Genomic DNA, 24,764 nt, shown 5'->3' with positions numbered 1-24,764 from the left:
AGTCTCCTCGCTGACCCTTCTCCTCCTCCCAACAAATTCTCTCCCACATTTAAACCTCTGGCTGACCAGGATATGACAGAAGCTGGCTGGAGGAAAGAGGATCTTAGTCAGGGGCTGCTGTACATCAATAGCCGCAGCACCAAACCTGACGAACTGCTGACTGAAACAGAGATTCAGGTCAAGTTTCTTGATGGAATGGATTTAAGGTAATATTGATTTAAATTTGAATAAATCAACACTGCTATTTCAGTAAAACTGATGATAAATTACAGAACAACTAATTTTCTTAGCAGCTGACGAAGAACAAATTTGAAGTTGTTTGAAAATTAGCTAATAAATTGTATGCATTGTTTAAAAAAAACTTAAAAAGACTAGATTGCCCAAGATTCCTTTTGTGACTGCACATCCCAATATGAAAAGTCAGTGTACAAACTGGTAAGACACCAAATTATACTGGACTCACCTTCATGAAGCGCATGTTAGGAATAGAGAGAATTCGAACTTCTGGAACATAGTTCCTGCAAGAATGAAAAAAATTGAATAGGCTGAGTTTTAAAGATTAAATGGAGAACATGTACCGAGTTGACAGCTTCTATGCTCAGATCAGTAACAGGAAGATCGCTCACAAAAATGTAGGAAATGCAACTCATATCCAAATGGTAAACTTACAAACTACATCAGTTAGCTGTCAATCTCCCATCTCTTCATAAAACATCTGTTCAGATATCTTGGTAAAACAGTTGCACTCCTATTGTACCTGTTACAATCCCAGATATTCCAAAGTGCCTTACAGTAAGAGCTTTGGAAGTGAAAGTAGAAAGGGTTGGAGAAACCCCAACAGGTCTGGCAGCATCGACCGAGGGAGCAAGGGTCAACGCTGAGTCCATCATGATTCTTCACGAGTGGCATTCACTCAAAACTTTAACTCTGTTTTGCTTTCCACAGATGATGCCAGACCTGCCGTGTTTCCTCAGCACTTTGTACTTTTATTTCATATCTTCAGTATCCGCTGTTCTTTCCTTTTATGGGAGATGGACAGTCACTGACCTAACTTAAGAAATTCATGCATTCAGTCTCTCAAACAGCAATAAATTAACAACAAGGTAGGTGTTTTCTTTTGGTGATGTTGATTGAAGGATAAGTCTTAACCCGATTATCCAATTAATTTATTTGCTATTCTCTGTCAGTGCTATGGGAACTTATATACTCCCATGAGATCAGATGACACCTCACGTGAAAGATTGATTGCATAGCTTTGAAAAATATGATCCTGCTATAAGCTGGCAGCTGAACAAGAATAGGTATTTTTTGAAAAAAAAAATCCATCTCATTATTTAAAACTGAAGACTCATTCAGCTACCTTGATAGTTCACTAACAGTGGTTTCCAAGCAACTGTGGGGACACTTCAGTTCAGGTGCCAACGTATCCATGCCTCATTTTGAACTTTGGACGATAACATGCCAATTTGTCCCTTTCCTGACCCATGAACTCAGTCACTAGTTCCTTGAGAGCTTCACCTTTTCTTTATAAAGAAACTGAGCGAGATCCTGAACAATGCTTCCTGACAGCAAGTATGGTATTTTTTTTCTCCTGCTCACTGTGGTCAGGGTGTGTCTGATGGTGTGAGGATGAGCAGTTACAGCACGGTGGGCCTCCATTGTTTGCACAGCCAAAGAAAAGTCAATCGTCTTCCCTCTGGGAAACGTGCTTTGTGTAAACAGGACATACCACTCTCTGCTGCACTCAACACGCTCCAAGTCTGGAAACATTGCGTGAGAGAGTGAATAATGTATCACAGGAAGCCTGCGCAGATTATTAATACAGCATTACCGTACACTGGGACGGTCAACTCAGAGCACCACCACACTTCCAGCTGATTATTATAACCATTACATCTTGGGAAGGATATAACTGATATTGTACGCTAGGGAGGAATATTAGGAGGGAACAGGAAATAAACAGTGCCCCGAGTACTTCACCTCCTCACTATGATGCTGGCACCTGCATTCAAAGCGATTAAACATTTTATAAACAGTTTTTCAATGTAAAGAGCCAGTCCATGATACTGCGGGGAGACAGTTGCTGCAACGGACAGAGAGTGAAGTGAATCAGCCCAACCTAGAAACTACTCCAGGTGAAGATTCCAGAGATTTCTCAGTTCAACCCACACACAAGGCATCAAACTGAGTGATGTCAATCAGAAACAACAGCTACATCTATAAATAGTTATCTTCAATAAAGAAGTGAATTTATATTCAAAAATATCATGCTATTGAAAACACATTTGAGAAAGGAAGTGCTCCTTGGTCACACCTTTTTTTACACATGGGGGTGGGGGGTGGGGGGGGAGTGTGTGTGTGCGTGTCGCAGTTAGCTGAGTGAATTTCACAAAGGTTATGGAATGCCACGACACCAAACGCGAACTTCATTAAAGTACTAGACATAAACACTGAAAAGCAGCAAGGTTCGATTAACTTGGGCCTTGTTGGATTGTGCGCACTCTGAGCTACACTCAGTGAAATTCACGCCTGGGGTCCCCTCCTTTCTCAGTTCGTTTCCACTCCTCCTCCCCCATGTCTTTTCCACACTTACCCCTCACCCTCACTCACTCTTTGCCCCTCACTATGCCCCGCTTTATCTTTAATTGAAACTCTGACTTCAAATAAAACAAAAACTCAAGCATTTTTAAAAACCCAACTTTGCACTTTCTGTCCTCTGGTCTGTGTTCCTTCTTGTGTAATGTTATGTAATCACTAATTCTGGAAACCCCAAGAATAAGCTGCACATTTGCTTATCGATAGATACTGAGTTGTATGAAATGCTCTGGCCTGGGTGACCACCCCTATGCTAAGCAAATAGAAAGCACTACCAGAAAAGCTGGTGGAAGCAGATGCAGTCGAAACGTTTCCAAACTGTAGGAATTCTATGATTCAAACCAGAGTTGGACAAATGTCTGTAAAGGAAGGGTTTGCAGTTTACAAGGAAAGAGCACGGGTTGGAGCCACTACAGATACTTTCTAATAAACCTGTTTGGATCTTCATATACAATTGTGATGTAAGAAAGATTTCAACCTCCTGGCTCAGAGGCAGGGTCACAAGAACTCATTACAATTATTCCAGAGAGTGGCACAGGTATAGAACGTAGAACAGTACAGTACAGGAATAGGCCCTTCGGCCCATGATGTTATGCGAACGTGATGCCAAATTAAACTAATCCCTTCTACCTGCCCTTGGTCCATATCTCTCTATTCCCTTCTTATTGATGTGCTTATCTGATAGCCCCTTCCATGCCCCTATTGTATCTGTATCCACCATTATCCCTGGCAGCATGTTCCAGACACCTACCACACACTGTGTTAAAAAACTTGCCCCTCACGTTGTCTTTCAACTTTCCCCCTCGCATCATGTATACATGCCCCTCCAGTATTAAGACATTTCAATTTTGGGATAAAGCTGATGGGCCAAGTAATCTTCGGACAAACTGGTTGATTCTACGAAGCCAATCCTTATTTATAGGACATGAAACGATCCTTACACATGGGATCGCTACCACTGATAGATTAACACCAATGCCCCAAATCATGGTGACTGCTCAGAGGTGAATCCCTGGTTAAGTAAAGCAGGAGTCAACAGAGAAAGTTAAATCACTAAACATGAATTCTGATTCTAACAGTGAGCAACCTGAAGCTGATAAACAGCCTTTTCTCTGGACATTGATATAAATATTTATCTTTATAAGACAGTAATGTTTTAAAATTTCTTTTTTAATTTAAAAATGACTTGACTGGGAAGGAACAGTGATATTAACTCTACCCCGTGACAGGCCCAAGAAGTGACAATTTTCACACCTCTAGAGAAATAGGGACACCTGCTTTTGACATATCGAAAGGCAAACGATTTACAGCCATGTGGGTGCAGCAACTGCAACTTTGCTGTGAAGAACAGGGTGGACTCCTTTTTTTAATTAGCAAAAAAAGTGAAATATTTGTAAAGCTTGGTTTGCTGCTCCAAAGGAAGAGAACAGAACTAAAATTTACGGAACAAGGAATTGCCAAGGCAGACCATGCTGGTCTAAGACTGTTGTGGGACACTCAGTCTGAGTGAAACAATTTTTGAAGGGCACCAGAAGATTCAACATGGTGTGGCAGTGACAAACGGACCTGTTGAAAGCTGGGAGTGCCTTGAAAATGAACCTTGCATTCCTCATCTTCCAGAAATACTTGCCTGAGACATCCATGTTGCATGAAAGAATTAAAAATAATTCTATAATTGCTTGGGTAGCCATTTGCAGCAACACAACCCAGGCTGTAATAACACTTGGTGGGAAAGCAATTTCAAAATGATGAGATTTTGATGGAAGAGAGAGAAAAATATTTGCTCTGGTGACTTGTCCGGACCTGTCCTACCTGCCTATCTCCTTTTCCACCTATCCACTCCACCCTCTCCTCCCTGACCTATCGCCTTCATCCCCTCCCCCACTCACCCATTGTACTCTATGCTACTTTCTCCCCATCCCCACCCTCCTCTAGCTTATCTCTCCACGCTTCAGGCTCACTGCCTTTATTCCTGATGAAGGGCTTTTGCCCGAAACGGCGATTTCGAAGCTCCTCGGATGCTGCCTGAACTACTGTGCTCTTCCAGCACCACTAATCCAGAAAGTAGGTCAATAACCAGGAATCATAGATTCAAAATCACTGTCAAAGGATGAAGAGGGATGAAGAAGTAAAAGCCATCTCTCGCTCAGGTGGTCAGGATCTGAGCAGCTTGATCTGAAAAAGTGAGGGATATGACAACACAAATACTTTTAAATGTGAGTTGGACAGGAAATTGAAGATGAACAACTTACAAGGTTACAGGGAAGAAAAGATGATCTATGACGAAGCAGGACCGCTCTTTCGAAGAGCCACCACAGACAGGGTGGCCTGAAAGAGCACCTTCTGCATTGCAAGCTTCAATAATGTTACTTTCCTGAACAGGCTGGGGTTTTCCCTGGAGCGTCAGAGGCTGAGGGCTTATAGAGATTTATAAAATTATGAGGGGCATGGATAGGGTAAATAGACAAAGTCTTTTTGCTAGGCTCAGGGAGTCCAGAACTAGAGGGCAAAGGTTTAGGGTGAGAGGGGACAGATATAAAAGGGGGCAACTTTTTCACACAGAGAGGATGGTGCGTGCATGGAATGAGCTGCCAGAGGAAGTGGTGGAGGCTGGTACAATTGCAACATTTAAGAGGCACTTGGATGGGTATATGAATCGGAAGGGTTCGGAGGGATATGGGCCGGGCGCTGGCAGGTGGGACTAGATTGGGTTGGGATATCTGGTTGGCATGGACAGGTTGGACCGAAGGCTCTGTTTCCATGCTGTACATCTCTATGACTCATGGGACCTTCTGTACAAACTCCAAGATGCCAGACAGTGAATGTGATATACAGGGAACACTCAAGGTTTCTGTTAAGCTGACACATGGAGAGTAGGAGAAAGTGAGGACTGAAGGTGCTGGAGATCAGAGTTCGAAAAGTGCGATGCTGGAAAAGCACAGCCAGTCAGGCAGCACCCGAGGAGCAGGAGAATCGACGTTTCGAGCATGAGCTCTTCATCAGGAATTTTGAGCTCACACTTGAAACGTCAATTCTCCTGCTCCTCGGATGCTGCCGGCCCGGTTGTGCTTTGCCAGCACTGCACTCTTTGACATGAAGAGAGCGCCCGCTAACACCAACCATCCAATAAATTCGGATTGTGCAAATTCACTTGTATTTTTCCTAAACATGCATGTGCAAGCCATGTTTTAAAAGTTTTTTAAGAATCATTTTGAAGTATTTTCTCTTCATTGACATATTATTCATTTTTTAAAAATTGTTAATGGCTTGTTAAATTATCATTCTTTATTTCAAAGACTTTCTTGCCACTACACATGCTTCTGGGTGCCGGTTAGGGTTAGGGTTAGGGTTAGGGTTAGGGTTAGGGTTAGGGTTAGGGTTAGGGTTAGGGTTAGGGTTAGGGTTAGGGTTAGGGTTAGGGTTAGGGTTAGGGTTAGGGTTAGGGTTAGGGTTAGGGTTAGGGTTAGGGTTAGGGTGTAAACGTAGCCATACGTGGATCCATGTGTTATCAATTCATTAATGAGTAGAAATAATATTTTGTGGTTTGTCCTCTCCAATCTATAAGAACTTCTCCTTTAACCTCAACAGACTCAGTTTATTTAAGTTCACCACCTCATACTCTGCTTCCTGATATTATCTGTGAAGCTGTACCGTATCCATTTCACAGCTACATTCTCACAGTGAAGGGATACCTAAAACTACATACAGTACTGCAACAGCAGTCTAGCTATTGGCATGTACATGGTTAATGAAGTGATACCATCACATGTCCATAAGGTAATGGGTTCTCAGTGTTAAAGGTGCCACACTGGGAACCAACAGTATCATATACTCACTGACAACACTGGGCTGAGGCCTTCTGACTCTGCGAGAATGCTGATTCCAGAGTTTAGTCACAATGGGAATGCAAAATTTTATCTATAGTAATTACCTACATGCTCAAAGAGACAAAAAGAACAAGATGCAAGTAACAGTTGAATCGACTGAAATTCAAACCCAGATACATTCCTAAATGGTCTGGGAATGGCACTGATCTGCTGAGAAGGTTAACGTGTGATTGTAAACATTCAAGGTAGTAAAAGCTGCAGGCAGACAGACATCTCACACTGCATACACTACTGTGACAGACTCCAGGTCAATAAAGCCACGACTCTGTTGTGGTCTGCAAGCTCCACAAAAGAGGGCTGCCATGAATTGAAGAGGACGGAGACAAAGTCAAAATTGTCAATTACTGCTTCAAATAGAGATACAAAACTAAGGGTTATGGTCATGGAGTTGGATCCTGAGCCTTCACTCAGAGTGGGATTCCCTAGCCCATGCAATCTTATGTGACATGGGTCTTGCAATGCCAGCAGCCAAGGTCTGTGCACAGCACAGCTTATGGTGTAGTGGTCCTATCTTTACCTCTAGTCCTGGAGGCCTGGGTTCAAGTCCCACCTTTGCCAGAGGTGTGTTATAACAGATCTGCACAGGTTGATTAGAAAATAGTTGTTTGAGTTCAGTTTTACAAAGTGCTCCAAAGGCTCTCCAAGCCCTTCGAGAACCTCCTGGGAACTTCAGAAATTGTCTTACATATCGAGAGATTGTAACCGGACGAATGGGACATTGTGGAGCTGCTGCGGTGTAAAAATATTATGTCTTTCAAAAAAAAAGGTGCAAAAATTCTTTCCGAATGCTGGGGTCCCACACTTTGTTACACTATCCAGATGGCCCTGGGCCGTCCAAATGACAGGAAGAAAGTGTAAAAAGGAGACCAACAGGTTTCCTGCAGGCTTGCACTTTATAGCATACCAAATTAGTTTTTAATCAAACCCGACAGGACTCCGAGGGAGTCATCAATTGTTTCTTTCAAAAAAGTGGATCTTTAAGAAGCAATTGCCATCTGCAGAAACTTTCAGATGTGTTTTTAACAGTCTCCAAAGGTTTAAACACTTGGCCTTGCTGATCTATGCTGACGCAGATCCTGGGCTCAGTTCAGACAACAGATTGGCAATCCCTTCCTATGAACTCACTCATTTGCAGAGCTGATGAGACAGAATCATGTAATCACTGACCAAACCACCTCTGCTCACTCAGCGCTTGTAAGAAACCTCGTTCATTGTTTCTCCTCCTGAAGGTAGCATCCCCATAACGGATACACTGCAGAGTAGGGCTTCTACATCTTTGGAGAAGTTACCCTGAAGCTACAATAGGACTTAACCCTCCAGCATGTCCATTAACTGAGATTTTCAGGGAAAGACTTTCCCATTAACTCACATCAACATCGGAAAGTGTCGTGCCATACCCCATAGTTGAGGTATTGCTCCCATCCATCTCATTAGTCTCTATATTTACAGTATCCAACACTGGCTCAATAATTCAGTTCAGCCCCAGATTCTAATTATACAAATGCTAAATGAAGATAAACAAAGATTGCTGGAGATCACAGGAGGTCAGGCAGCATCCATAGAGAGAAAGCAAGCTAACATTGAGACTAGATGATTCCTTATCAGAGTCACCTAGACTCGAAACATTAGCCCTGCTCTCTCTCCATGGATGCTGCCTGACCTGCTGTGATCTCCAGTGTTTTCAGTTCAGATTCCAGCATCCACGGTAATTTGTTTCTGCTGAATGTATTTACTTCATTACAACATTGCTTCCCCAAAATGTACTTTGTGATGAGGGTTATTAGATTTTCCCTCAATGTGGGGCGGTATCAACGTTATACGGGGTTAATAGCAAATTTGCACCTCCTTCCTCAGGTTTTTCTTGGTAGTTGGAAAAGTGCTAAGGCCTATTCGAAAAGCCAGCATAGTTCAGAACAAAGTCAGAAGTCACATGACACCATAGCAGTGCTACAAAAGCTTGTTATCTCAAATAAACCTGTTGGACTTTAACATGGTGTCACGTGACTTCTGACTTTGTCCACCCCAGTCCCACTCCACATCATAGTTAAGCACAGTGAGAAACTATCCATCCAGACAACTTTGACAATTCGCACCCTGTTTTCACTCAGTTTTCAGCTGCAGACGCCATCAGCTTAACCTCAATACTTCCTCTATACCTTCTACCACTGTGGCTCACTCCTCATTCCCTGCTTGGCCATTATTTACCACACTTAAAAATACTCTGTCCATCTTAAAAAAAGAGAGAAATTAGAGAATGAGCGCTAGCTAGGAATATAAAAACAGATAGTTGAGCTTCTGCAATTATTTAAGAAAAAGGAATAAGTGAGTTTTGATCCTCTAGAGAGGGGGGGGATGAGAAATCAATAATAAAAATAAGGAAACAGTGCACAAATGAGAAGATATTTGCATCCATCTTCACTGTAGAGGATAAATAATATTCCAGAAATAATTTTGAATCGTGAGGGAGAAGCTTAAAACAATTATAATCATCAGGGAACAGCCAGACAGAAAACTGATGGAACAAAAGGCTGACAAGTTCCCTGGTCGAGATGAACTTTAATCTAAGATCTGAGAAGTAGTGACTGCTGAGATAGTAGTCCCATTGGTTTTAAATTTTCCAAAATTCCCTAGACTTTGATGACTAGAAAATTGGAAATAGAGAAGACATTATTGGATCATCTTCAGGTTGGCAAGATGTGACGAGTTCAGTGCACAGGAATAAATGTGGGGCTTCAATGATTTGGACAAAGGGAGCAAACATGTAGACAATGAATTCCTGATGACACAAAGATAGGTAGAAAATAAGTTGTAAAGAGAACAAACTGATATAAATCCATTAAATGAGCCAGCAAACATGTGGCAAATGTGGAAGTATAATTTGGGAAAATACACTTGCCCACATTGACAGAAATTATTTTTAAAAAGTATATTATTTAAATGGAGAGAGATTGCAGAATGCTGAGGCATGCTTACTGAATAGGGAAGCTGACTTGTGTGACTAAATGACTCACTCCTAACTCATATGAGGGAACGCTCTCCTGAAACTCTACATATGCAAAGTGCTCCTTTCAGCTGCAAAACCAGTTGTAAATACAGACGTGCATTGCCATATAATCTACCTTTTGCTGATACGGAAAGATATCTTTACCTGACCTTGTGATAATCGAAGTTGAATGTTGCAAATGAGAGATGGTTCCTTCCTAACATGCACATTATAGGAGCTATGACTGCAATATGGTCATTTAAGCAAAATCTCAAAATTCTCTCAAATCACACTTGCTGGCACCTATCTTAAATTATAACAGTAACTACATTTCCAAAGTGTTTCACTGGCTGTGAAGGCACATTGGGACTGTGAAACATGCTCTTCAAATCCAAGTGCTGCTCTCCTCTTTTACCTGACACTAGAGATTGTTTATAATATGCAAAATGTTTAACAAACTGCACCCAAAGCAAACTTCATAATTATATATAGATTACTGAGATAAATCAATACTTTGCTTAATATCCTGGCAACACTTGGAGCCATATTTAAAGATGTCAAATTCTTCTGTCAGGTGCATCAAGTGTCTAAGTAAACATCGCAATCATTCCAAATTTAAAAGTCTTCTAGGGACATTAAATAGCCAATTTAGAATCAAGAAAAAGCTAAAATTACAGAAGGATAAATGTGAGCTGACAGAAGTAGATCGTTTCCAATTATTAAAGATGTGGTAACAGAATACAGATGCAAGAGTGAATGACAGATTTAGGACCGCGAGTACTAAAAAAAACTCACATTTGAGAGTTGGCAGACTACAGAAAGCATCAGCGTTTGAAACAGAAAACATGGCATCATTTAGAAATGTATTAAATAGTGAGAGCGAAGTAGTGGAGAGGGCAGCAAAGGAATGTTAGAACAGGATGGACACATGAGACTAGGACTACCCCACGTGAGGGACGTACAGCGCAATTTCTGTGTTACAATTTCTACCAAATTTACATAACACTTGCAACCATGAGTTTTCAATTCTAATCTTTAAGAGCAGACTTCCGTTTCTAACCAATGAACAAGCACAGCATGGAATTTGAAAGCCAAGTCTCAGCGTGAAGATTCATACTTACACAGCGACCAGCTGGATCTTGAACTTGATGGAAGTCGGGTTAAACTCAGGCTTGCTCAAGTTGTGTTCACATTTCTGCAACGTCAGGGTGATGGGAGCATGGGAGAAAAAAATACAAAATTAAAACTATGATTTCCAACCAAATGCACAATTAGCATTCATTCGGCCAATTTTAACCCACAGTTGCAGGGGTTCTTTGGACAGGGTGGGAAGCTCACCACCACTTCAGGAACAGTTTTTCCAGAGATACATAGACTTATATAGCTACAATGAGGAAAAGAACTGGGCTAATATTTGAAAGACAGTTAACTCCTTGCGTGTTTAATGCATCTGCAGAAATCACATTCTGGAAATCTCTGATGTTTGGTAGAGGAACTTCCAGACTGTGGCCAGACTAAGCCTCTACCTCTCAGTAGCTGAATATCCTCATATTCAAATGGATTTATATCCATCAGCTGCTGGCACTCAGTTAACTTTAGTTACAACTTTAAGAGGCTGTATGAAGCACATTACTGATATTTTATTTTAATTGTTACAAGTATACACAGTATTTGCATTAGGCAAAAGTGAGGAGTGCAGATTCTGGAGATCAGACTCTAGATGAGAGTGGTGCTGGAAAAGCACAGCAAGTCAGGCAGCATCTGAGGAGCCGGGAAATCGACATTTCGGGCAGGAGCCCTTCGCCAGGAATCCTGATGAAGGACTCCTGCCCGAAATGTCGATTTTCCTGCTCCTCGGATGCTGCCTGGCCTGCTGTGCTTTTCCAGCACTACTCTAACCATGACAGTATTTTCATTATTCTGTAGCTAAAAGGCATCCAAGACTCTGAAAAGGCCTTCAGGGTAAAGAAAATGAATATTCCACAGAAAAGGTCCACCCTTGACGGCTGAAATGAAAAGGATTCAGACAGTGTGGAGTTCCAAATGGGACTAACCACAGCATGCAACATTGCAAAACTATCATCTGTCCAAAGCACTTTTGCCCTTAGTCACTGCCATAAATCTCTGTTTCAGCCATTTTGTGTGGATTTCAGGGTCACACTATGGTGCATCAAATCTATCATTTCCAGTCTACTCTTACAGGTTTTTGACTTTTCTCCTCTCCCAAGAAATTCCATTCTTCCTTAAAGTAAATATCCAATAACTCCCATGTCTGGTGTGTAGGGACCAGAAAATGCTGCTGGTCAAAGCCATTCCCTCTCTTTCAGTCTGTAGATCCAATCACTGGATTAAAATCTATTTCCTTCCTCCAACCGTAACATTTGTGGTGGTGGTTGGGCGGGGGGGTTCACCCTAAAATGAGAACAGCTCAGACACAATATCAGAGCCAGAACAGCCTACAGCTCACCAACCTTGCTCAGCTAGGTAATATCATGGGAGGATTGAAAGGGAACAAAATCCCATTATGTGATTGGGATCAAGCTACATTATGGAGAGAGTGGGCAGGGAGCCTTGCACAGCCTCAGCTTAACGCAGTGTAAGATATTTTAAAGGTGACCTCTCCACCATTTTTCCAGGGTAGAAATTTCATGAGGGGACGTAGGTTTAAGGAAAAAGGGGGTAATTTAAATGAGATGCGAGAGTTGGTGGTAAAGTGCTGTCAGAGGTGGTGCTGGAGGCGATAATAAAGCAACATTTAAGGCACCTTGACATGTATATAAACAGGCAGGGAACAAAGGGATATAGATTGCATAGAGGCAAAAGGTTTTTAGTTTAGAAAGGCATCATGTGTCAGCACAGGCTTGATGGGTTGAAGGGCGCAAGTGAGGACTGCAGATGCTGGAGATCAGAGTCAAAATTAGAGTGGTGCTGGAAAAGCACAGCAGGTCAGGCAGCATCTGAGGAGTAGGAAAATTGAGCTTTCAGGCAGGACCCCTTCATTCCTACCCGAAATGTCGATTTTTCCTGCTCCTCGGATGCTGCCTGACCTGCTGTGCTTTTCCAGGACTACTCTAATCTTGACTCTGATGGGTCAAAGGACCAATTTCTATGCTACACTTTCTATCTTCATTCACTGCCACTTCACCTCTCAGAACAGCCAACACACAGAGATCCTGGCCTTCCCTTCAACAACATTTACAGCTCCCTGAAACCTTCACTCAGTTTTTTTAAGGCATGTCCCTTTTACCTTCTACCAGAATTTATGCTGTCAATTAACTACACCTGCGCTCCACCCGTCTCAAATCCTCTTTAAAGTTAAAGGCACACAAACCGTGTGATGCAACCAGCTCATGCTGGTGTTCACATTTCACACAAACCTCTGCCATTCCTCTGCACATGATCTTTATCAGTGGTCTTCTCCTAAGCTCCATGCTCTTTCCCAGGATCTGCAATCCCTTAATAACACGTCCCAGTTCTGATGAAAGGTCCCAGACCTGAACCGTTAAATCTAGTGCCAGACCTACTGAGTACTTCCAGCATTTTCTGTTTTTGTTCCAGTGTTTTAGACATCTGAGCTGGGAGTAGAAAATGTGAGTCTCTGAATAACGAGTCAGCCGTGAGATTTGAATTTTTGGAATTCTCTTCTTCAGCAGAGCTGGATGCTTAGTAATTATGTACAAAACTGAGGACCGTAGATTTTCGAACATTAAAGGGATCAAATGATGACAGGATAGGACAGAAAAGTGAAGTCATTGTAGATGAGTCATGATCTTTTTGAATGGTGGAACAGCTTAGGAGGCTGTATGCCCAAACCATGCCCTAATGTATCTTGACTTTCAAACTGTGCATGTGCATAACATACAACGAATCTGTCCAGCCCACAGACCCCTCAGCTCCCAACCAGACTCACCCGACAGCGCAGCGAGCGCTTTATCAGGAGGTGCTTGTGTTTCGGGTACAACTGGGAGGCAGAGATGGGCTGAAAGTCAGGCTGCAACAGTCTTTGGTGGAGGGTGGTCACTGCATGGATACAAACAAAGAAACTAATCAACAGATTATTCACCAGCTTTTTTCATTCACTGAGTACTTAGAATTCTGAAATCACATAATTGTCGCTGTACTTTAGGCCTATCTTGTCCATCTTCGCACTGTGCAACAGCTAGCCCCACTCCCATTTTTCCACCTGACCCTGCAAGGTCTTTCTCTTCATGTGTTTTTCCGATTCCTTTTTGAAAGCCATGATTGCGGCTCTTGCCACTACCCTCAGGTGCTTCATAAGAACTTGTTCTAAGCCCATTCACACTCCAAAATCAGTTTGCAGGCAACTTTCCACTGTGATTTTCAGTTGTGAAGAAAGGTCACTGGAGCTGGAACATTAACTGTGATTTCTCTCCACAGATGCTGCCAGGCCTGCTGAGCTTTTCCAGCAATTTCTGCTTTTGTCTCTGATTTCCAGCATCTGTAGTTCTTCCAGTTTTTATTTCAATGTTGTTTTGCTAATAAACCAAAAATTGTACATATTGTAGATACTCAGTTGATAGTTCTTGTTTAAAACTTAATGTATATTAGGCATTTAATTGGAAATCACTAATTTGGAAAGCCATTTTTATTTTATGACAAACACAGAGAATGCTAAAGAAACTCAACAGGTCTGACAGCATTTGCAGAGAGAGAAAGAGTTAATGTTTTGAGTCCAATATGACTCTTCCTCAGCACCAAAGGGTGTTGGGAAATGTTTGTTTTATACTTTTGACAGAGGCAGAGGAGTGCAACAGATAAAGGAGTTCCAAAGAGCAACATCAGACTGGAAACATTAACTTTGAATCTTTCTCCACAGATCCTACCAGGCTGCTGAGTTTCTCCAATTATTAGTTTTATTTCAGTTCAAAAAAGTGAGTGAGGTCAGCAGCAAGGAATACTGCGGCACTGACTCTTGCCAGTTTGATTACAAAGCTGCCCCATACTCGTTGCTGGAAGATTGTATCTGAGGTCATCACAAAATGGCTCAATCCATTTTCCTTAATGTCCAATATACTCTCCAAAAGCAATCGTGAACTGATACTTTATCCCATCTTCTCCTCCGCTTCGTTTGGCTCAGGACACCACGAACTGCAAAGCCGTCAAACCCACATCCAAATGACAATCAGCCAATTGGTTCACACATGAGGGAATGATTGAACATGGGCCTGTCCAAGCCAATTGGCTCAGATTCACAGCTGGCCATGTATTTGCACAGCAGGACAGTGGGAGAATTCAACATGCATGGATTGCTATCACAAGGGAACGCCATTTGATCTTGGCCATATTTTTGTCCACAAACATCTGTCTGCATGTTAAGTCCACATTAATCCATCAGAAAGCATATTAATGTCTCTGCACTGAAGTTAGTTGCAGAGCTAGTCAGGATTTTATTGAATCCCACATTCAGCACATGGTGCCTCTGTCAAAATTTGACTTGGTTATTACCCTCTGGCAGGTTCAGGGCTCTAGTGTAATAATCCTCTGGAAGTGGCTCCACTTCCTCCAACGGCTGGGCTGGCTCGATCTTTATCTCTTTTTGGTCCTCTGCTTCTTTCAGCCTAGAAATGATGACACACAATCAAGAAATCCAGTTAGCCGAAGCACACTTTCACTGACTCTTATGCCGAGGACACTTTTTTCTTATTTATTCACGTATGGGATGTGGGCACCACTGGCCAGGCCAGTATTTATCACCCATCCCTAATTGCCCAGAGTGCAGCTGAGAGTCAACCATTTTGTCACATGTAGGCCAGACCAGGTAAGGATGGTAGTTTCCTTCTCTAAAGGACATTAGTGAATCAGATGGGCTTTTGCTGACATCGACAATGGTTTCATGGTCATCATTAGCCTCATATTTCTAGATTACTATTAAATTCAAATTCCATCATATGCTATGGCAGAATTTGAACCCAGATCCCCAAAACATCACCTGGGTCTCCGGATTAATAGTCTAGTGATAATACCACTAGGGTTTCACCTACCATTACATGGTTCTCAGCCAAGGGCTAGTAGAGAAAATCTCCTAATGCAAAGATCTAGAGTTATTTTCACGACTGGTGTCCATTTGTAGTTGCCCCAAATGATCATTCCTAATTTAAGCCAATGAGTAAGATATCTTGACCATGGAAGCATCACGGGCATCGTAATATTGTGACCCTACTCATCAGCACAGACAAGGATGTCACTGGAGTGACCATAAAGGGGGTTCTGAGGGACAGTCACTGGACCTGAAGTATTAACTCTGGATTTCTGTCCACAGATGCTACCAGACCTGCTGAGCTTTTTCAGCAATTTCGGTTTTTGTTTCTGAAGGGATGCTACTGTTACATTTCGGCTTATATGGCCCCCACATGCCTTGCTGAGCATTGAGAGACTAACTGCAGTCTACTGCTGCATCCTGGCTGGGATGAACCCAGTGAATAACGGTCCAGGATTGAAACTAGGATCTAGCGCACTTTGCAGAATCCAACATCTCACTACCACAGCCATTTCTCAGCCCAATGAGTTAACTGCTCATGCAGGAAGCACCAAGCATGCTAAAATGAGTGGTAATCAGCTTCCCTGCAGAGTTCGCAAAAGCTATGCCAAATGCAGTGAGGTACTTACGTTGACCCAGCAAGGGTAATGATAGGGGCCCCAGATCGCTGCCGCTGCAGTCTTGTACCTAGGCCATACTTGTCCTGAAACAAAATTCATTAAAGATTACAAGTGGCATTGCACTGAACTATAATGGCTTGCATAGTTACGACACGGTGTTGTAGAATAGTGAATGACCAACTTGATGAATATAAACTATCCACAGTATCAGTATGTGTTGCAAAACATGTCATTTGCAATGTATATGAAATGTTCAAACCTCCCAGAGTTAAACAACCAGCAATACAAGAACACAATCTGTCTTTTACACAAAGAGCGTTTTTAACTCTTTGAACAGTTGGACACAAAAACTACATTAATCACAGTAACATAAGGATTGACATACATTTCAGGGAGACTTCATGACATAGACAAGTACTAATTTATATTAATGTATGCACTGATTACTGACACAAATGACAGATCATTTAATGACACATGCACATCAAATACACACAAAAAGCACTGCATATAGACACAACATATATGTCAAATAAGTCAATAAGATAGACTCCCAAAGTCTATCGCAATACCAGAAACCAATAAATTAAATCATTCCAAACCCAGAATAATTTATGGATAAAACTCTTGCAGAAACTAAAATTACGATTGTGAAATACCCACCCCAAGTTATCCGCAACATTGCCTATTTTACACTGAAGGCAAATTTCTAAAAGATCAATAGAGAATGAAGTTGGTTTGACTTTCTTCCCCAGGTTTAAAATCAAAGGAGGGTCCACACATCGAAAATCATCATAGGATCCCAGTAAAATGCTGACCATGATATGGATTGCCAAGATGCAACAACAGTGGATAACTGAACGTAGTAACTAACTCACCACCACGTGTATAGTGTGCGTCTGCACATTCGAAGCAGCAGTATTGAAGCAAAAAAAAATCGTGATGTAGTTAAGACAGTGCAATTAACACATACAACCTAAATAAGTAAATTTGACTGCACAGGGCTGATGGCGGTCTTTCAATTTGTGGGTCATTCACAGGAAAAAAAGGGGTTAGCTGGGAGAGTTTCACTCTTTAACGTTTCACAATTCTACATAAAGGTTGCGCATGGTTGACTGAACAAGTCTCTAAGAATAATCATTGAAACCTTTAAACCTCAGGGTCCTTATCCTAATGATATCACTTTCCAACCAATTGTACTACAGTCTGGAAAGACTCAGATCCCCCAGTGAGAGGGATCGCAATAACGTCAGTGGGAGAACCTCCAATGAAACAGCCAGCAGATGTGCATTCTCTGTGCTGCAAGGATCAACACTGTGAATCCTACTTGAATTGCATACAACTATTGAGGAGAGATCCCTGTACCGAGAATCAAAGTCAAAGGGAAGATTCAGAATAAGACATTTTTCCTTTACAGCTATCTAATATTAGCATCAAGTGCATGTGTCTCAATGGTTGAGAATATAAGCCATTCAGCATCTCAATGTTGATTTCTTAACCATTCAACTAGATCATGGGTAGAAGTGTAGAATTAGTAAAGAGAGATGTCACCCTGTGCTAATGACATTAAAGCAACCTGACCTCTTAGGTGTTCATAAACATCCGAAATTTAAAGAGGTGTGGGAGGGTCTCCACTACCCTGTACGATATTTATCTCTCTACATCAGTAAGACATTTGACAAATTCACTAATTGCACTTGCATTTGAGCACATGTGCTGGACACAAATGATCAGCTGTGTCCCCTAAACTACAAAGTCATAACACCTCAAAAATTCTGGAGTTGGGAATGTCCAACTTCGAGGCATCCAGGTGCTGCGAGTGACTCTACAGAAATGAAAGACCTGCTGTTTCTTTAAGGCCAATTTACCTTAACTTCGTCTATCCAGAATGATTCCAAATCCATTAATATCCCTACATAAAAATCTGTCAATCACAGTTTTGAAGTTTTTAAGTGACTCCCCAGCCTCCCTAATTTTTTGGGAGCAAGAGTTGCTTGAGTGAGTGCAGTCAGGTCTTCTGCTCAGTTCCAAAACATGATTCCAAAACAGAGAATGTGTCAGTTTTTACATTTAAACAAGGAAGACGTTTACAGAATAGAAAAGTTACCATGCATTACAGAGCCATTTCGCCATTACAAATGTTAATTAACACCCTTCCCATTACACACAGACGAAAATAATCTCAAATGCTTCACAATGAAGAGAAACCCTGGCAGATTGCATGCAAAAGGAACAAAAAGCTCACTGGTGACAGGGGAAAAAGAACTTGCTGCAAGTTATAACATTGACAACAGTTTTTGCGTGATGCCAACACTCTGTGGACAGAACATGGAAGATTGCTCAAGAAGGCCTTAGAGCAGTCAGTCTAGAATTAACAAAGGCATGGATAACCGTATGGAGGAAATACGAAAGAGTGAGAAATTTTTCTTGAAGTCAAGTATGAAGCAGCTTGGTTTAGCCTGGCAGATCTGTTTTTACCCTCCTTTGACCAATTTGACACCATCACGTAACAAAAATCTGTCAATCTCATTCTTGAAAATGTCAAGACTCTGAGGTAACGTTCTGCTAATCTGCATTAGAGATTCCAGATTTCACTGAAGCACCAACAGCCAGTTGGGCTGGGGAACAAGCAGGATTTTGTGTAGGTGATTTTATTCACCTGTAGGACATGAGTATCACTGGTTGCCCATTCCTAGTTGCCCCTTGAGAAGGTAATAGTAAGCTGCCTTCTTGAACTGTTGCAATCCAAGTGCTGTAGGTATACCCACAGTACCTCAGGGAGAATTCCAGGATTTTGATTGGCTGATGGTGAGGGGCTTGGAGGGAACTTGCTGGTGGTCGTGTTCCCATGTATCTGCTGTCCTGTCCTTCTGGATGGAAATGGGCAGCAGATATATGGGAACACTACCACCATCCTTCATTGATGGAGATATTTGTGAAGCCTCCTCCTTGAGTAAATTGTTTAATTGTCCACTACCATTCACAACAGGAAGTGGCAGGATTGCAGAGCTTAGGTCTGATCTATTGGCCGTGGGATCGCTTAGCTCTATCACTAGCTGTTGATGCTGTTTGGCATACAATCAGTCCTGACTGGTAACTTCACCAGGTTGACACCTCATTTTCGGTATGCCTGGTGTTGCTCCTGGTATGTTCTCTTGCACTCTCCATTGAACCAGGGTTGATCCCCTGGCTTGATGGTAATGTTTGAGGTGGGGGATATGCCAGGCCACATGGTTGCAGATTGTGCTGCAGTACATACTAGATGGCCCACTGTGCTTCATGGTTGCCCAGTCATGAATTGTTCAAAGTCTTTCCCATTTAACATGGTGATCGTGTCACACAAAACAATGGAGGGTGTTGTCAATGTGATAAGAACACGTCTCCAGAAGGATGATGTGGTGGTCACTCTTACCGATCCTGTCATGGACAAATGCATCTGCAGCCAGAAGACTGGTAAGGAAGAGGTCAAGTATGACTTTTACTCTTGCTGGTTCCCTCACTACCTGTCACAGATCCAGTCTAACAACTATGTCATTAGACTTCATGGTGTCTGGAGCCAACGTTGAGGACTTGCTCAACAAGTCCCTCCTGACTGTATACCATTGAGCAGCCACTCTGCTGGGTCTGTCCTGCTAGTGGGGCAGGGTATATTCAGGGTTGGTGGTGTCTGGGACACAGCCATACTCCTGGAATCATATCTTACAGACAATGTTAGTCTGTTGGTCAAATAGCCCGTGAGACAGCTCTCCCAATTTTTGCACTAGCCTCCAGATGTGAGGAAGGAGGACTTTGCAGTGTTGAAAGGGCTGTTTTTGTTGTTGCTGTTTCCACAGCCTAGGTTGATGACAGGTATTTTATTTTCAACTTTGTTGGGATTGCTACAACAGAGTGGTCTGCGAGGCCATTTCAGTGGTTACTTAAGAATACCAAATTTCTGTGGGTTTGGGGTCACATGTAGGCGAGACCAGGTGAAGATGGCAGATCGCCTTCCTGAAGGACATTAGTGAGCCTTTTCCCAACAATCAGCAGTGGTTTCACTGTTACTAGCAGATTCTCAATTCCATTTTTTAAAAATTAAATTCAAATTGCACGATCTGCCGTGGTGGAATTTGAACCCGGGTACCCAGATTTTAAGCTGAATTAATACGAATATTTTTAGCAATGATACACCATTAGGCCATCACCTCCCCATGAAGACACAGGCCATACTGCTATGAAAGAGTTACAAGTTGTGGAGACAGCGAATGAGTTTGGAAAGTCAAGTTTTGATGCCATAGAGAAGTGGGCTTTATGGGTTGCAAGGAAGCATCAGAAGGCAGTCCCTGGTCAGCTAAGGGGCTACAGAAAGGATATACATATCAAGGTCATGTGTCATGTCAGGTTCTCATATCTCCTGACATAGTCAGGGAGGATAAGGGTCAAAGGCAATCACCACCAATAATGAAAGCTACCTTTGAATAGAATACAAAAGCTGGAGATTGGCTATAAAAACAAACTTTTGGAGAAACTCAGCAGGTCTGGCAGCACCTGCAAGTAGAGAAACACGAGTTGATGTCTTGAGTCCAATTTGACATGTTCCAGAAGGGGCTTGAAACATAAATGCTGTTTCTCTCTTCGCAGCTGCTGCTCGACCTGCTTAGCTTTTACAGTATTTTCTCTTTTGATACCAATGCGACTTCTCCTATTTCTTTCAATAAGTCAACAGATATGACGCAAGATTCCTTCAGGGAGAACTCACAGAAAAGGCAAGTGGCATGTAGTTTCTGCGTCTAACCAGCTTCTTGCGATCACGTTCAATCTTCTCTCTCTGTGCCAGTTGGTGGTAATATTCCAGCAATTTATTGATCTGTTGAGGAGGATAAAAACAATTTAGAACTTCCAAATAAAATCCACACTGAGGGGTCTCAAGCATACTTACTCCCTTCACTGGCAATTGAATTAGCCAGTCAGAACCTGAAAATAAAGGACAAACGTTTAGCAATCTCTGTTGTATCACTGAGAAATATGAGCAGTGTAAACATTGTCCATGTCTGCTTGCAATTGCAAAACATTAAATAATAATTTCAAACTCAATACAGAAAAACTTGTAGATGTTTACTGAGACTCTCGAATTGTTTATGTAGCATGAAGGTTGCGATACTGGCCCAGTAATCCATTTAGCTAACTCTAACAATCCAGAAACAAGCCTGAATCCCATCACAGCAGCCGAAGGAACTTATTTATATCTTTTCACAACTCAAAACATGGAATACAATCTAGCACCGATTATTACCAGAACCATAACTTCCGGTCCACATTCTAACAAGCAAATAATGTGGAAAGCGGGAAATGCCACTCAGCCAGTTCCATGATACAGAACCTATTGGACACATCAGCAGACTGAATAATAAAATTAAACCAGTGCCAGCTCGTCCACAGCTTGTATGATGATGACAGCAACCACTCTAGGCCTAAAGAATGAAACCAAAAGCCAATCTTCATTTTGGAAGAGATGCTATAATCCAGCTCATTTATTTCAGGACTGGGAAAGGTGAAGTGAAATTAACCAGACTCCCAATTACTGTCAGTTGGAGAGTGAAGAGAGCGAAGAGCTAGGAGGAAAGGGCAGGAAGGTGAAATGAAGCTAGAACTTTTTACATGGTGGGACAGGTTCAAAGGGCTAAATAGCCTATTCTCTTGCTCCTATCGCTCTCAGTTCCTATTGGAAAAAGTGAGGATCGTGTATAATTTGGCTTTGGTGCCCCTACTCTCAATATATATTTAGTTGAAGCATGTGTCCACATGCTGTCTCAGTTCATGCACTTAGGTATCCAGAAACCTTGGGGCTGCACCCCAGAACTAGTCAGTAAGTACAGGAAATGAGTGCTGGTGAACCACAGCGAAACACTACATTCATGTTTCATTTACACCATCAAACTCACCCGCTGGGTATGAGGATTCTCTGGTTCTTGCCATCCTCCGCTGGCTGGAGGAAAAAGAATGTGGTTAGTACATCACATGATGTTGCTAATACAGCATTACACAAACAGGGTAAAGATAGAGGCCAATGAGAGCAGTCTGATTCAAGCGAATCCCATAAAACAGAAAAGTTACCATGTCCCTTTTACGGCCATGAAAGCGCTTTATAGTCAATGAATACTTTTGAAGTGCAGTCCCTGTTATAATGCAGGGAAGTGTACCAGCCAATTTGTATATAGTAAACTCTCTCAAACTATAATGCAATACTGGACAGATAATCTGTAAACATTGTGCGCCCAGGACACTGGAGAACACTTCCTGCTCTTCTTTGAAGAGAGCTAAAGAATATTTTAATTCCACAAGGGAGCAGTTCAGCAGTGGTTTACCATCTGATCAAAAATACAGCACCCCTTAGCACTGAACAAGCAGCGTCAGCCTGAGTGATACGCTCAAATCTTTAGAAAAGGGCATCAACCCACAAACTGACTCAGAACTGAGAATTCAAACGCCTTGTACTCAAAACTGAATGAAAGGGCAGAATGCATTGCAGTACAGCTGTGATTGAGAAATGACATCGATGGAATGGAGATGGTCTTTGTTGAGGACTAGACGTTGGAACCCAGCACTGAACATAACACAACAGTGGGTTCATGCTCAGCACATTCAGAAAAGCTGCACACTCAGTTTTATTGACTACAGATAGGAGGAGGCAAGGTCAACCATCAGAAAGACATCGTCAATACTGGTCCGAATTACAGGATTTCGCAAGTCTCATCCTTTCCGTATTTGCGATCACAGCAATACACCTTCACCTAAGGAGCAGTGTTTGATAAAATAAGCATAAGAAAGGCAATCCATTAAAAAAAAATTGAAGTCATCAGTTAAAACTGTGTAAAGCAATAACAGATACCTGAAACTTTGCTTAGTTTTATGTACAGGATGTAACCAAGTAAAATACTATTTCAACACAATATCATAGACATTGCACAAGGCATGTAGAAAATTACACAATCATGGAGGGTCCAGGAAGGTTTGGCCAGAGGTCAGTGTTGAGGTCATTTTAAGAAGCAAGGAGTGCAGTTGTCAGATTCTCTATAGGGTTCATAATTGTGCTCACACACCAACTAATGGCAGCAGTGAATAAAGGCTGATTTTCACTGATAGCTTATATTCCTCCAGCTCCCCTTGAGGTTCTTCCTGCTTGCAAATAAAATAGCACTACACCGAACACGAGGCAGCCATTTTGCCAGTTTTTTGAAAAGCTGTCAAAATTAGCTCTATCCTGCCTTCACCATCACACAGCTGAATCGGTATTACTTACCTACAGATTTGTCAGCCATGCCAACATCCCTAGAAGTCCAGCGGCAGAAACCACAAGCCAGGTAGTAAGCTTTCTTCATGGTGGTCTTGGCTGGGTCATCGGGGAGTGGTGCTGGGATATTGGTGGCTCTTGTGGAGAGGGTATGCATGCAGCAAGGGCAGTCAAAACAGTTAGCACACCTACAAAGCACAAGTGAAAGACAAACAGCAGAAATTAGGTCAAACTAACTAACCAACTATGAAATAATCAACTGCTGCAAATCAGTCAGTCTGGAAATCAGTCACTCACACAAAAATGAGTGCAGGTGAAAATGAGAATGGAAGACAATTTCAGTCACAGCATCGCTATGGTGTAGGAGGAAATCATTCAGCCTATCACATCTGATTCAGCTCTCCAAAAGAGCATCTCACCTACAACCTTCTCTTCCCAATCCTGAACACTTTTTTCCTTTTCAAATAAGTCTGATTTCCTTTAGAATGTCTCCATTGAACCTGTCTCCATAACACACTCAGGACATTCCAGATTCTAGCCAATCAATGCATAAAGGTTTTCCTCAATGTGACTTCTGAATTTTTGTCCACAGTTTGCTTTAAACCTTTGCCCTCTTGTTCTCTATCCTTTGTGGGATACTGAGAACATTCTCTCCTGAAACGCAATAGCCAGAATTGGGCTCAATATCCAGCTGTAGTTGAACTAGTGTTTTATAAAGCTCAATAAAACCTCTTTGTTCTTATATTCGATACACCATTAATAGACCCTCAGATACAGCAAACTTTATCAATGTGATCTTGACCAGATGGGCCAATGGGCTGAGAAGTGGCAGATGGAGTTTAATTTAGATAAATGTGAAGTGCTGCATTTTGGGAAAGCAAATTTTAGCAGGACTTATACACTTAATGTTAAGGTTCTCGGGAGTGTTGCTGAACAGAGACCTTGGAGTGCAGGTTCATAGCTCCTTGAAAGTGGAGTCGCAGGTAGATAGGATAGTGAAGGCGGCGTTTGGTATGCTTCCCTTTATTGGTCAGAGTATGGAGTACAGGAGTTGGGAGGTCATGTTGCGGCTGTACAGGACATTGGTTAGGCCACTGTTGGAATATTGCATGCAATTCTGATCTCCTTCCTATCGGAATGATGTTGTGAAACTTGAAAGGGTTCAGAAAAGATTTACAAGGATGTTGCCAGGGATGGAGGACTTGAGCTATAGGTAGAGGCTGAACAGGCTGGGGCTGTTTTCCCTGGAGCATCAGAGGCTGAGGGGTGACCTTATAGAGGTTTACAAAATTATGAGGGGCATGGATCGGATAAATAGAAAAAGTCTTTTCCCTGGGGTCAGGGAGTCCAGAACTCGAGGGCATAGGTTTAGGATGAGAGGGGAAAGATATAAAAGAGACCTAAGAGGCAA

At 42.1% G+C, this 24,764-nt stretch overlaps 1 protein-coding gene across 1 annotated transcript in view; it reads right to left on the bottom strand.

Moving 5' to 3' along the window:
* dctn4 (dynactin 4) overlaps nt 1-24,764 on the bottom strand; it is a 45,326-nt gene that overhangs the window by 5,081 nt on the left and 15,481 nt on the right. The window contains 9 exon segments of the mRNA XM_072590308.1: nt 405-518; nt 10,587-10,660; nt 13,376-13,485; nt 14,932-15,044; nt 16,093-16,166; nt 16,962-16,982; nt 20,822-20,929; nt 22,005-22,048; nt 23,363-23,541. Of these exon segments, the coding sequence (XP_072446409.1) occupies nt 405-518; nt 10,587-10,660; nt 13,376-13,485; nt 14,932-15,044; nt 16,093-16,166; nt 16,962-16,982; nt 20,822-20,929; nt 22,005-22,048; nt 23,363-23,541 (837 nt within the window).

The sequence above is a fragment of the Chiloscyllium punctatum genome, chromosome 20 (assembly GCF_047496795.1).
Source record: "Chiloscyllium punctatum isolate Juve2018m chromosome 20, sChiPun1.3, whole genome shotgun sequence".
Classification (NCBI taxonomy): Eukaryota; Metazoa; Chordata; class Chondrichthyes; order Orectolobiformes; family Hemiscylliidae; genus Chiloscyllium; species Chiloscyllium punctatum.
The sequence above is the reverse complement of the archived record's forward strand: the minus strand, read 5'-3'. Positions and strand labels throughout refer to the sequence as shown.